At 46.6% G+C, this 12731-nt stretch overlaps 1 protein-coding gene across 3 annotated transcripts in view; it reads right to left on the bottom strand.

The window, feature by feature from the left end:
- The window catches only part of PDE4A (phosphodiesterase 4A), a 1006014-nt gene that overhangs the window by 57100 nt on the left and 936183 nt on the right, over nucleotides 1-12731 (bottom strand). For all 3 annotated transcript variants that reach the window (XM_086959060.1, XM_086959061.1, XM_086959062.1), the window contains exon 11: nucleotides 2612-2711. In XM_086959060.1, coding sequence (XP_086815186.1) covers nucleotides 2612-2711 — 100 coding nt within the window. The remainder of the gene's footprint in view (nucleotides 1-2611; nucleotides 2712-12731) is intronic.

Below are 12731 nucleotides of genomic sequence, written 5' to 3'. Positions count from 1 at the left end.
AGCTCGCCAGGGAGAGCGGCGGGGGCAGGGGGCACTAACTTAGGCAGCTAAGGAAGAGGCAGTGTCATGTTCCGTTACAGGGTGAGAGGAGGGAAGGGGGCCGTCCGAGGAAAGGAATTTGTTAGATAAGGAGTACAGAGTGGGGCTGGCTATACCCTATTAGGCGGTCCGAAAAAGTCGGGGGCTGATGCTCCACCAGGCACGGCAGGGAGCGCCACCCGAATGAAGTGGTTGCGCCATGCAGACAATAGCCGGAGTCCTGTAGTAACAGCAAGAGACATAGCTGCCAAGGTTTCAGAGTGTGTAGGCATGATATGTAATAATTTCACGTTTAAGTATCAATGGCATTCAACAGCCATCAGTGACACTTTATCGCAAACAAAAAACAAGCAGCGAAGACAAGGGAAACATTAAGTTCACAAATTAAACAAAGTTAAGGAACAAACAATCTTACAACGGCTTAAAAGCACCGAAAACAGAGGCCTTCAAACGCTTTCACTTGCACCGCTATGGGGACAAGGATGTTTGCAGCAGGGGAAACTGTTCTCGGACTGCTGGGGGCTCACGGTGGGGATTGCGGATGCCAGGGAGCACATTGTGGTTCGAGGGGCGGGCGGTGAGCGGGGCCCGGGGCGGAGACGAGGGGCGTTGTGGGTGAAGCTGTCCACTTTGGGGAACTGGGAGTGGCATTTAGTTGCGGATTGGGATCGGCGTCCGGTGATCCTGGATGAGGTTTGGGGCAATATGATAACAATATTATTGTTAATGTATCATTTATTCCAAACCGCTGCGATCTATGTCGCAGTCGCGAAAGGTCTAAAATATTATTGTTGTGTGTTATATCATTTGGCCTCAGTAAAGTACTCAAGCATCTGAATGAAAAAACAGGAATTGTGGCGGTGAGACATGGGGGCAGGGCTGAAGGTTTTTGGCATGGGTGGAGGCACATTGGATGGTCGCAGTCAAGGGTGGCGGGGTCTGGCAGGAGGGGTTGGGACAGTTGGGCAGGGGTGAAATGCAGCTCCAGGGTGGGGGTGTGGCTGCAACCAGGGTTCAGACCAGGTTCCTGCGGACCAGGCACTGGCACACACGGAGGATTCTGGCTGCTGGTGTCCGTGGATGGCGGGTCAGGGTAATTGTGTTGATTGGGATTGTTCGCACAACACCTTCCAACAAAAAAAAAAAAAAAGGTGGGAAGTGCTAACTGAGGGATAATAGAGCTCTGGGAGGGAATTGTAAGGGAGGGGCGGCAGGGTGATCATCAGTAGAGGCCAGGAGCTCATTGGCTATTAATGAGTATCTCTTAGAGGGCAATCATTGATGCCAATTGGTAAAGTGCAACGGCCTTAAGCACCAGCTTCTTGCGCTTGTACATTCGACAGCCTTCCTCAATTGGCTTCCTGGGAGTGGTCTCCTTCCAATAAACCTGCGGTACCACAATAATGATCGGGGGAGGTAGGCATGCGAGTACTTAAGCAAAGAATAGCTGAGAACTCACCTCCAAAACATTGCATGGGCAATATGGTCCATCTGCAAATTGATAATGTCTGGGCCGGGTCAAGAGCGTGAGGATTGGGCCCGTAGTGAATAACAATTTTATTTACAAAATAAATAAATCTGAAACAATTTGCCTGCACACACCAGTTGGCTCTCTAATTGGTTGACAAGGTCCACCAATCACAAAGCATATTTGTCACAATGGGCGGCATCACAAAACTGCAAGGGCGTCAACAAAAGTGACAGCCAGCAAACCAAAAGCACGGGAAAAACATTAATCACGACCTAAGCCAATTGGAAATGGTCGAGACACAGGGGCGTGGATTAAAGTTCCCCTTCTTAGAGTGTTTACTAGAGCCCTCGCAGGGCGAGGAGCGCATGCGCGCTCCAATGCCAGGTGAGACCTAAAAGACATACAAACAAGCACATAACTCTCATCAACCTCAACTTGTATACTGGATTGCAATTTGGACATGTGTTGTGGTAAGAGGTATTTGTCAAGCGTGTTCACATACCAGCATTGTTAATGCGGACTTTCTCTGAGTAAGATCCAGAATGATGTAGAATAACTCTAGACAATCCTTAACAGACTCTAAGCTACACTTCAAATGAAAGAAGATGGGAGCAGATATCCTGTTGATCTAGCTCGTTCTAAAGATCAGTACAGTCCCATTGTAGGTATAACAGTACTGATGGAATGTGTCCATTTGGAACCATATCTGTAGACCATGGACCCTGAGAGGAACTGGTGATATTGTGTAATGGAATGGATACTTGTCTTCCTGACAACACCTTGTATTATCCTGACAATAGAGTAGTTGCCCAACAGAGAAATGAAAACACCATATTCCACTAGAAGGCCAGTAGCCCAGCTCAAAAGTGCAGATCCTATCCCATTAAAAATATAGCAGCCTTGTGAATGTGTGTTAGTGTATCCCACTTAAAACACAGCTCTCCTAAAACAGTTTGCTGATGTGGAAAACATATTGCTTGTTTATACAATGCATAGGGAAAATTTAGAGAGCCATTCTCAACACCAATATGATCTGTGCGGACCTATGCTTAGTCATATGTGCCAGGATCTAGTATTTTCTGTGGGACGAGCTTTACTTACTCGTGTTGATGAGAAACTGGTTTGACACCCCGGGGTGATCCACATCATGGATGGAGGCTGCAAATAACGCAGCTAGAATCTCCAAGTCTGTGAACACCGCCTGAAAGAAAGATAAAAAAAGTGAGTGAGCTTTTGCCTGCATCTTTCTGGACCACAGCTATGTTTCCAATATTCATATCCATCAATAACTTGATGGTTAAAAATCCACCAATCAAATACAAACATTTTATACTTCATAGTTAATCATTGCCTGCCACAAAAACCTGTCAAAATGCCAAAAAATACAGAAGAACAAACAACAAAATCTTGTCTCTGAAGCCCTATACTTTGCAAATAAGCTCTCTCCCATGCATGTGATCTGAAATCATACAGGCTTGACGGTGCTAAGCAAAGTTTCATGATGAATCTATATTAGGCACTTCACCCTGAACTCTTATTAACAGATACAAAGAAAAAATAGATGCTGTAGCTTCACAGAAATTTGGGGTAGACTCAAAGGGAAATGTATGCTGTGGTTTGTTTATTTATTTATGCATTTCTAGAGTGCAACTGAAACCTAGAAAGTTGCCCTGTGCTTACAACAGCCATATATTGAACTAAACCACCTGAACAGCAGATTAGAGAGTATAAAGCCAAGTCTAAAAGGATTTCCCAAATGCCAGAAGTTCCTCGAAGGTGCAGACAAAGAGGGAAAGATTATTCCAGAGACTGCAAGCTTTCACCGAAAAAGATAATCCCCCAGAACAAATTTGATTAAACTTAGGAAGATGAGCAACAGCAAGTGTTTAGGGTAGTAGTGAAAGAATTTATTTTAGAGATAAAGGGTGCCAGCCTAGTGAACTGCCTTATGCACAATGCTAAAGTTTTTAAAGATGATCTTTTTAGGCACAGGAAGCCAGTGTAGTTTGTCCAAGGCTTATTAGACAGAAGAATGGTGGGGAACAGCCAATTCTAGTCTAGCTGCGGACTCTGCATCCAATACATGCATCTGAGCAGAGAGTCAGGGGTACACAAAAACAGAAAGTGCCCATAACACATCCTGCTAAAAACAGCACACTGGACCACTAGTGGTTTCATGTGAACAAGAAGAAATGGGTGAATTTCCAACAAATTCTTCAACAAGAAAAAACAAATGGAAGACAGTTTGGTAACCTGGCTGGTTAAGTAGATATCCTCACTGAAATTAAACTCCAGGTATCTCACAGACAAGGAAACTATAGGAATAGCCTCACCTGGCAGAGGCCAGAAATCAGTAGATACCCGGGGGGGGTGGGGAGAGGGGTTATTACCTATGGAGCAGCAAAGAATCTCTGTTTTATTTACATTGACTTCTGGGTAAGCAAACAGTGATATTATGCATACAAACTTGAGAGGACCTGGAGGAAATTGTTCTACTAATATGAGGACCTAAGTGTCATCAGCATAGTTTACTCCATGATTTCGAATCAGATGAACAAGTGGTCTAAGATAGACATTAAATAAGGTGGGGTTCAGGGAAAAGCCCTGCAGTAGCCCTTAACCAATAGTTCTAAAATCTGAGTGAAATCAGGGTGGGATATGCACAACTAGAAAGAAGGTCAGATTCGGTACCATGTGAACGGAAATCCTCTGATTGGGCTGGGTCAAGCAAGTGGTTAGGCTCCAGATAGGCTGATAAGAGCATATTGACATGTTTATCTAGAATCTTTACTGGGAATAGTAAAAGAGATACTGGTCAAAAGTTACTGAGATTAGAGAGGTCGGTTGTAGGCTTTATCAGCAAGGGACCTTTCCAATCAGAATGTACTATGCCTAAAGATTACAGATGAATTGTAAAGGATCAGTTGCAGAAGCACCCAATATTCGAATATTCCAAACAGGCTTTAAACACATTCATGCATGGCATTTCTTCCCAGGACCTAGGACGTAGAGGGAAGAGCTGCGACCACGAGGAAACCGGGTTACGAAGTGGTTGGAGGGAGGCATACATTTAGAAGTAAATGAAAATGTAGTAGTTATTTTGCTGTGTTAGGGATTGAAGTTATATCTATGTTAGCAGCATGGCACAATCAATTGTTCTCTAAAGGCTCTAAACGTTTTTGAATTCCCCATCTTCACTCTTTTGCTATCACAATGTCAAGCTGGGCATTATCAGTGAATATATATGATGTGTGTGTCTCAGAGCTATTAAAGAGTCATCATCCACCAGAAAGCCCACCACAAACTGGAGAGACATCCTGAATATCACTCTTATTTACATTGAGCTTCCAACCTGAACCATATGTGTCGGACATGCAGGTATTTGTTTGGTTCAGATAAAACAGCCATGCTTACAAGAGACTTCCTGATCCAATGATTCCAGACCCTATATTTCCCCATTCTTATTGGTTTAGAAACATAAACAATATTAACCGTTACTATTGGCTCCTTCACAAAATGGCTGGTCAATACTTAATATGTATATTTGCATTGACTTGCTCAAATTCTTATGATAGAAGCAATGTCTGTTGTCTGTTGTCATATGACATTTGTCATGTGCCAGGCTATGAATTGTATTAGATTCCTGAACAATGTTCCCTACTGTAAAAAATTATAATATTTAGAATTATAAATGGTTAATTGATAGATGTTTTTCATCAAAGGATTCTGAGTGACATCAAATAGACACAGAGCAAAGCCTGGTTTCCAGACACCCATTTCCACCACCCTTTGCTTATCCCTACTTACTTCATAGACCGACTCAACAACAACGCACACGATAGCAAGGAGCTCTTCAACATCGTGAAGGAACTCTCTAACCCCAGCTCCAACACCAATGACATACCGCCGTCGCAAGCCCTGTGCTACTCCCTCGCCACTTTCTCCCACCGCAAGATAGCAGCCATCCACGACAGCTTCAACACCAGGACAGCCCCAACAGACAGCAACACAACAGACTCTCCGCACATCATCGACCACAACCCCCTGCTAGCCTGGGCCAGCGTGAGCACCGATGACACCATCAAGACCATGAGCACAATCCACTCCAGCTCCCCGTCAGACCCATTCCCACACCACGTCTTCAACAAAGCAAGCAGCTCCATCGCACCCCAACTACACAACATCATCAACCTTTCCCTCAAGACTGTGACCTTCCCCGAGAACTGGAAACACGCTGAGATGAACTTCCTACTCAAAAATCCCAAGGCAGACCCAAGAGACCTCAAGAATTTCCGGCCCATCTCTCTGCTCTCATTCCTGGCCAAGGTCATCGAGAAGAACGTCAACAGACAGCTAACCCGATACCTTGAAGAAAACAGAACCCTGGACCCTTCCTAGTCAGGGTTTCGCAGCAACCGCCCTCATCGCTGCCACCAATGACATCAGGACCCTGCTGGACAATGGTGAGACCGCAGCACTCATCCTCCTAGACCTCTCCGCTGCCTTCAACACTGTCTGCCACCGCACACTACGCGCACGTCTCCACGCCGCAGGGTTCCGAGACAAGGCTCTGTAATAGACCACCTCCTTCCTCTCCAGCAGAACCCAGAGCGTCCGCCTCCCCCTATTCCGATCCGCAGCCTCCGAGATTATCTGCGTCGTACCCCAGGGATCCTACCTCAGCCCGACACTGTTCAACATTTACATGACCCCGCTCGCAGACGTCGCCAGACAGCACGGCCTCAACATAATCTCCTACGCCGACGACGCTCAACTGATCCTCTCCCTCACCAAGGACCCTATCACCGCCAAAGCCAGCCTCCACGAAGGAATGAAGGCCGCCGCCGACTGGATGAAGATCAGCCGTCTGAAGCTGAACTCGGACAAGACCTCATACTGGGCTCCAACCCTTCAGCCTGGGACGACTCCTGGTGGCCGATGGCACTGGGGGCAGCCCGGACACCCACCGACCACGCACACAACCTGGGAATCATCCTCGACTCAACGCTCTCAATGACCCTCCTCCTGCTTCAACACCCAACACTCTCCGCATGCTCAGCAAGATCTACAGATGGATCCCGACAGATACAAGTAAGTCAGTCACCCATACTCTCGTCAGCAGCAGACTCGATTACGGAAACGCCTTCTATGTGGGAGCCCCGACCAAGCTCATCAAACTACTACAACGCATCCAAAACGTCTCGGCACGACTGATTCTCGACATACCACGCCACGGCCACATCACACCCCCCCCCCTTCCCCCCCCCCCACCTGAGATACCTGCACTGGCTCCCCGTCAACAAGAGGATATCCTTCAAGCTCCTCATCCACGCACACAAGACACTCCACAAGACCGGCCCAGCCTACCTCGACAGATGACATTCCTGATACATCCCCAACCACCAGCTACACTCCGCCGACCTCTCACTTGCCACCGTCCCGCACGTCTGTAGAGCAACCACCGGTGGGAGATCCTTCTACCACCTCGCCGGAAGACATGGAACACCCTCCCGCTGAGCCTACGTCAGACCCAAGACCTGCTGAACTTCAGGAGGACACTCAAGACCTGTTCGATCAGTAGCACCCCCCACCACACCCCCCAGCGCCTTGAGACCCTTGCAGGTATGTAGTGCGCTTAACAAATTAGTGATTGATTAATTGATTGATCCCTCCACACCCCTCCAAACAAACTGGACCAAAAACATTCCAGGCAACCTGCCAGCCACCACAATACCCTCTGAAAAAACCCTACCGCCACCTAAACTGAACTGAAAAAAATAACCTGCCTCCCTCAACCCATCGCCATAAACTTTTGCATAATCCCACATCCTCGTAGTCCAAAGCTGCACTCCCAGTAAGAGTGGAGAGCTGGCATCGAGCTGACAGCTGTTCGTGAGGCTTGAATTTATCTCTCAGCATGGGTCTGTAGAGACTCACACTGACAAGGAAGAAGGCGGATGGCGCAGCCACAGTGCTGCCAGTGTTCTCCCGCCTCCATCGGGTGTATCGAGATGTGGGAGAAGTCAGGTGAGACAGCCAGCCACCATTCTGCCACCACGCTTGGGTCTTTGGAGGCAGCAGACAAATGGTGTTTGAGAGCTTCTCCGTGTGACACCACAACAGCGGGTAACTACTTTGGTTAACACCTGTTACAACGTCACAGCAGTAAATAACAGAATCGCAATCATCGTATTCATGACAAAGGCTTCTTGTAGAGGCCCTATACATCATCAAGGTGTGCTCTTCTCTACTCGACAAAATGGGTGGCGTCTCCTATGCTACTCAGTGACAATGACATTGGCTCTTAATAGCCACACTGAAATTCCATAGAGATTCCCAGGAGAAATGCCTACTTAACAAGATTACCATGCTTTCACCAATGGTTCTTTACAACACAAACAGAACTGCAAAGGGTGCCTGCGAGCCCTCAACAACATCACTCAAAATCCTTGGAGTTTGCAGAGATTCTTACCAACTCAAACAGAACCCTGTGCTGATGCTGTGGGCCCTCAGCAACTCAGAATGCTGGGATTAAAACCCCCAGGGCTCCTTATTGATGCAGAAACACTCTCCTTATGATTACAGTCGCCATTGTCAAACTTATCTAGAGTTGGGATAGATTTTCACAAGTTTTCATCTGCTCAGCAGCATTTTTATAAATTACCTAATCCAGCCATAATAGTCTAAGGTGGCTTTAAATACATGCATAACAGTATCTGTGCCACTCTGCTGTCATGTATTCTGTGAGGGCTTATTTTTTTATTTTGTTTTATTTTACAGAGTTTTATATAGCGGGAACTTGACCCGAATCGGGTATCAGAGAGCTTTACATAGCACCAGTTGCATTACATGAGGACACATTCGTTTTTGTGAGGCACAGGAGTTTAAGTGATTTGCCCAGAATCACAGGATGTTCAACGTCATTGCCGAGACTCGAACCCAGTTCCCCAGATTCGAGGTCGACCGCCCTAGCCATTAGGCCAACTCCTCTCCCCAACTAGCTTAACCACCAGATGTGCTCAGCTCTGCCTATGCCAAAAACAGCAAGCACAAATCCTGCATAAAGTGACTCTAATGTTAGGTTTGATGTTGTAGCCAGCAGGTTTGTCTCTAGTATATCTCAACTTGATAAGGAATTCAGTATTCAACATACCTTGGGATTCTAAATTAAATCCGGATGCTTTGACCAATAATTGTTTCAAAATACAAATTGCTTCTATGTTTAGCATGGCAGCTGCTTTACGTTTCAAAGGTTTGTGATCCAGTTATGTTGTTTTTTTAATGTCAAACAGATGAGTGCTACAGATAATCCATTTCTTTTATGCCACCATGTACTATCTTGAAAGCAGACACATGGGGTGGCAAGTGTTACAAGTGAAAGGGTAACAGCCCAAGCTTACCAGGAGGATGCTCTAAAGAAGCATATTGTGTGGCTCCAGCCTACTCAATTGATTTGCTGGCAATTATCTGGAGAGACTTACATGGCCCTTTGATGACTTTCCATCCTTTTATCAGTTTTCCTATTTTATGGAGCTCAGTTTCTGAGTCAGCATGTCTCTACACTTACGTCATAACATCTTGGTGCTGTAATAGTACTGGTTCTCAATAAAGATGCTGCATTTATTTTTCCTCTTCCCTAGGTTGGGTTTATTAACCCCCACGCACCTTACCTCAGCTTTAGGAAAACGGTGGTTCCTACCTGTCCATTGGGTATCCAACCATAGGTTCGAAGGAAATTAATTCATATATGCCTGAAGATCCAGGGATTCGTACTCTGGGCCTGTCCGCTCGGACCCCTACAACTTGTGCTTTCTATCCTGCTCGTGGCAGCCTCAGCATGATGGCAGATCTTTAATGTGACCATCTTGTGGATGCATTTGATGCCTTGCATGCTACTGGTACATCAGAAGGGCTTGACCCTCATCCTGAGAAAAACGATGTTGAATGTGGCGTTTGATGGTTCTCTCTATCAGTTGCTTGTATTGGAATTAGTGAGGAGGTCCTCAAAGGTCTGTAAGGATGAACACCACAAGGGATGATGTGCTTTTCATGGCAAGGACTGATTCACTGTTGTACTCTTCAGCTCCACTTTAGAGGTCCAGTTCTATTGGATACCTGTATGCCAAGCTCCTGTTACTCTAGCTCCACTGCACTCTTTTTCTCTTATTGCTGTGCTCCTAGTAATTTGCATCAAGTTTCTCTTTCAGACCACAGCCATCAATGCTGCCTAAACTCCATCTCACCTGGCACCCAAGACTGACACTGGTTCATAACAAAGGACATTTTTGGCGAACGCCTGTTGGCAGTTAACAAATCCTTGAAGATGTTTCCCATACGTAGCTATGCTGGCTTGTGGGGCTAATGCGCTGCTATATGGTGTATGAATGTCTTAGCGGGTTACTTGTGTTTGCGATATGGCCTGGTTAAAAACCTGTTGGATTTTTCCATTGATGTTCCCTACAACAAAGCTACCCTTAATTGTGTCACATTGTTATAGCATGCTTTGGATTTCTATAGAGTAGGTGCCCAGACATCCCTCTTCTGCTTCAGTGCGGATGCTCTTCTAACTTTTGTTGGTGTCTGACTCCTGCTGTTTTTCCTGTTAGATGCTGGCTCTGCCCCTGACTCGGTAACTGCTCTTTCTTTCTTTGTGTTTCTGTTCTATCCACCCCTGCCTCTGTTTAACTGATCCTTTTGCATCCTCTGTTCCTCTTAACTGCTCCTTTTGCATCTTTTGCTCCACCTTTTTGCTCCGCTTTGCATCTTGGTTTCTTCTGTCAGTTTTTGCCCCTTGACTTGCTCCGTCAATCACGTTTTCCCATCTTGGCGCTCCCTGAGGGACTTTCCTGCTCTTGCTGAGCCTGTCCACCGCACTCGAGCTCCTCCCACTCTCTTTGGCTCTATTTATTGGTGGCCGCAGTGCAGCTGGTGCGTCACCAGTGTACAAATGGCACGCCAAAAGCGAGCCTATTTGGGCTGTATGACAGGAACTTTGGGCCAAATGCCTCCTGCAGCTACACCTGCTCAACGCTGAAGGCCGCCATGAATGCTGCTGCAGAACGGCACCTCAGTCCATGGTGGTGTCCTTTGCCTTTTCACATTGCCACTTCACCTGCCTCCACTCACCTGCTCCCACCACACACACACCGCACCCATCACCAAGCCAGAACTCAAGACCCAAACTCACCTAGCACCACACACACACCCTGCACAACAATACTTACTTGCATGCATGCTCCTCAATGCACGCTTCCTCAGCAGGCACTCCACCAAGATTTGGGACCTCCTCTTCCCTTCAAAAACCTGGCTCAACCCCACATCAGCACCAGACATCGCCACAGTAATCCCTACTGGGTACAAAATTCGGCACCAGGACTGAATCCATAAACCAGAAGGGGGACTCTCCATCATCCGAGAGACACTATTAAGAGCACCTCTTACAGTGAGCCAGAAGCCACTTTTATGTAATGTACTTCAAGATTCAGACAGTAAAGCTACTATCAAAATCACCCTCACCTACTGGTCCTCACACCCACTTCCGCACCCCTTGCCATGGGAACCGCATACTTCATAATCCTAGGCGATCCTGGCTTTCATCTCGACAAACCTATGTAGTCCAACTCCACGGACCTTCTCGAAAGTCTACAGAATATCGCCCACACCAAGATGATAAAAAGGCCCTACCCACATCCCCGAATACAACTTCTCCTCCAGCAACAAGGTTAAAGTCAGCCACATCTCTCCACTCACATGGACAGACCACTCCATCATACAATTCCACGTAACAGGGCCACTGACCACCCCTATAGAGTCTAGCAACACCACAAGTCGCATCTGGAATTAACTTACAGAAATGGAATGGCTCAACACCCTTCAACTAAACTAGCCAGACAGTCACCTATGACCTCATCAACGACACAAACAACTTCAACAAGTGGATCACCACCTGCGCCAATAACCTAGTGCCCCTGGAGAACACTAAACCCAACCGATCCAACACACAAGCTAGCTGGTACAATGCTGACCTCAGGGAATCCAAGACAGTTTGCAAACAACCCAAAATGAAATGGAGAACCACCCAAGGAACCACTGCAAGAAACACCCAAATGGTTGCACTTAGATACTATCACCATCAAGTGAAAAAGACTGAGAAAAAAGCGCTGACCCGGGAAAATCAAATCTAGCTCCGACAACTATAAAACACTACTTGCAAGACTACACACAGCAGAAATACAAGGACCAACACTCAAATAATTAGCTTCTTTCTTCTCCGGAAGAACATGAGTCAGGCTTGCGTCATTCACATCAGAACAGAAGGACCTCATCTGCGGAGTCCCACAAGGATCATCACTCAGCCCCACACATTTCAACATGTACATGACTCCTCTGGCTAACATCATCTAATTGCACTGAATCAACATCATTGCCTACGCTGATCATACCCAGCTCATTTTTGCCTCTCAGACAACACCAGCACCACTAAAAAAACTTCAAACAATGCATGATCAACGTGGCCAATTGGATGAAAAAAAACTGCCTCATGCTCAACATCAACAAAACTGAAGTGCTGATCCTCGGGAATAACAGCTCACCTTGGGACTCTACCTAATGTCCCACCGAACTTGGACCCAAACCGCCCATGCTAGGAACATAGGCCTCATCTTGGACACAAACCTCACCATGAATTCCCATATCAATGCTATCACCTCCTGTTGCTTCCACATCCTCCAAATGTCACTTAAAATCTTCAAGTGGCTCCCACTGGATATCCGCCATACCATCAGGCAGGCTCTAATCAAAAGCAGATTGAACTCCGGCGATGCACTCTATCCCGGGGTCCCAACCCATCTACTTCACAGACTTCAAACCATCCAAAATGGCGCTCCCAGACTCGTCCTTGACCTCCTGCGATGAACCCACACTGCACATCACCTCAGAGAGCTCCATTGACTCCCCATCCAGAAGAGCGGCAAGTTCAAACTTCTCCCACATACATTCAAGACACTACACAAAACGAGTCCCCCATCCTCAATCACCAGCTTCACTTTCACCAACCCACCAGACAACATCGCTCAGCATCACTCTCCTTCGCACACACACACACTTCATCTCCAAAAGCATAATGTGAGGTTGACCATTCTCCTACCAAACGTCCTCCAACACATCAGGGCCTCCTCCTCACTTCTTGAATTTGGCAAGAAGCTGAAGATCTGGCTATTCA

This window comes from Lissotriton vulgaris, chromosome 1_1 (assembly GCF_964263255.1).
Source record: "Lissotriton vulgaris chromosome 1_1, aLisVul1.2, whole genome shotgun sequence".
NCBI classification, from domain to species: domain Eukaryota; kingdom Metazoa; phylum Chordata; class Amphibia; order Caudata; family Salamandridae; genus Lissotriton; species Lissotriton vulgaris.
The sequence above is the reverse complement of the archived record's forward strand: the minus strand, read 5'-3'. Positions and strand labels throughout refer to the sequence as shown.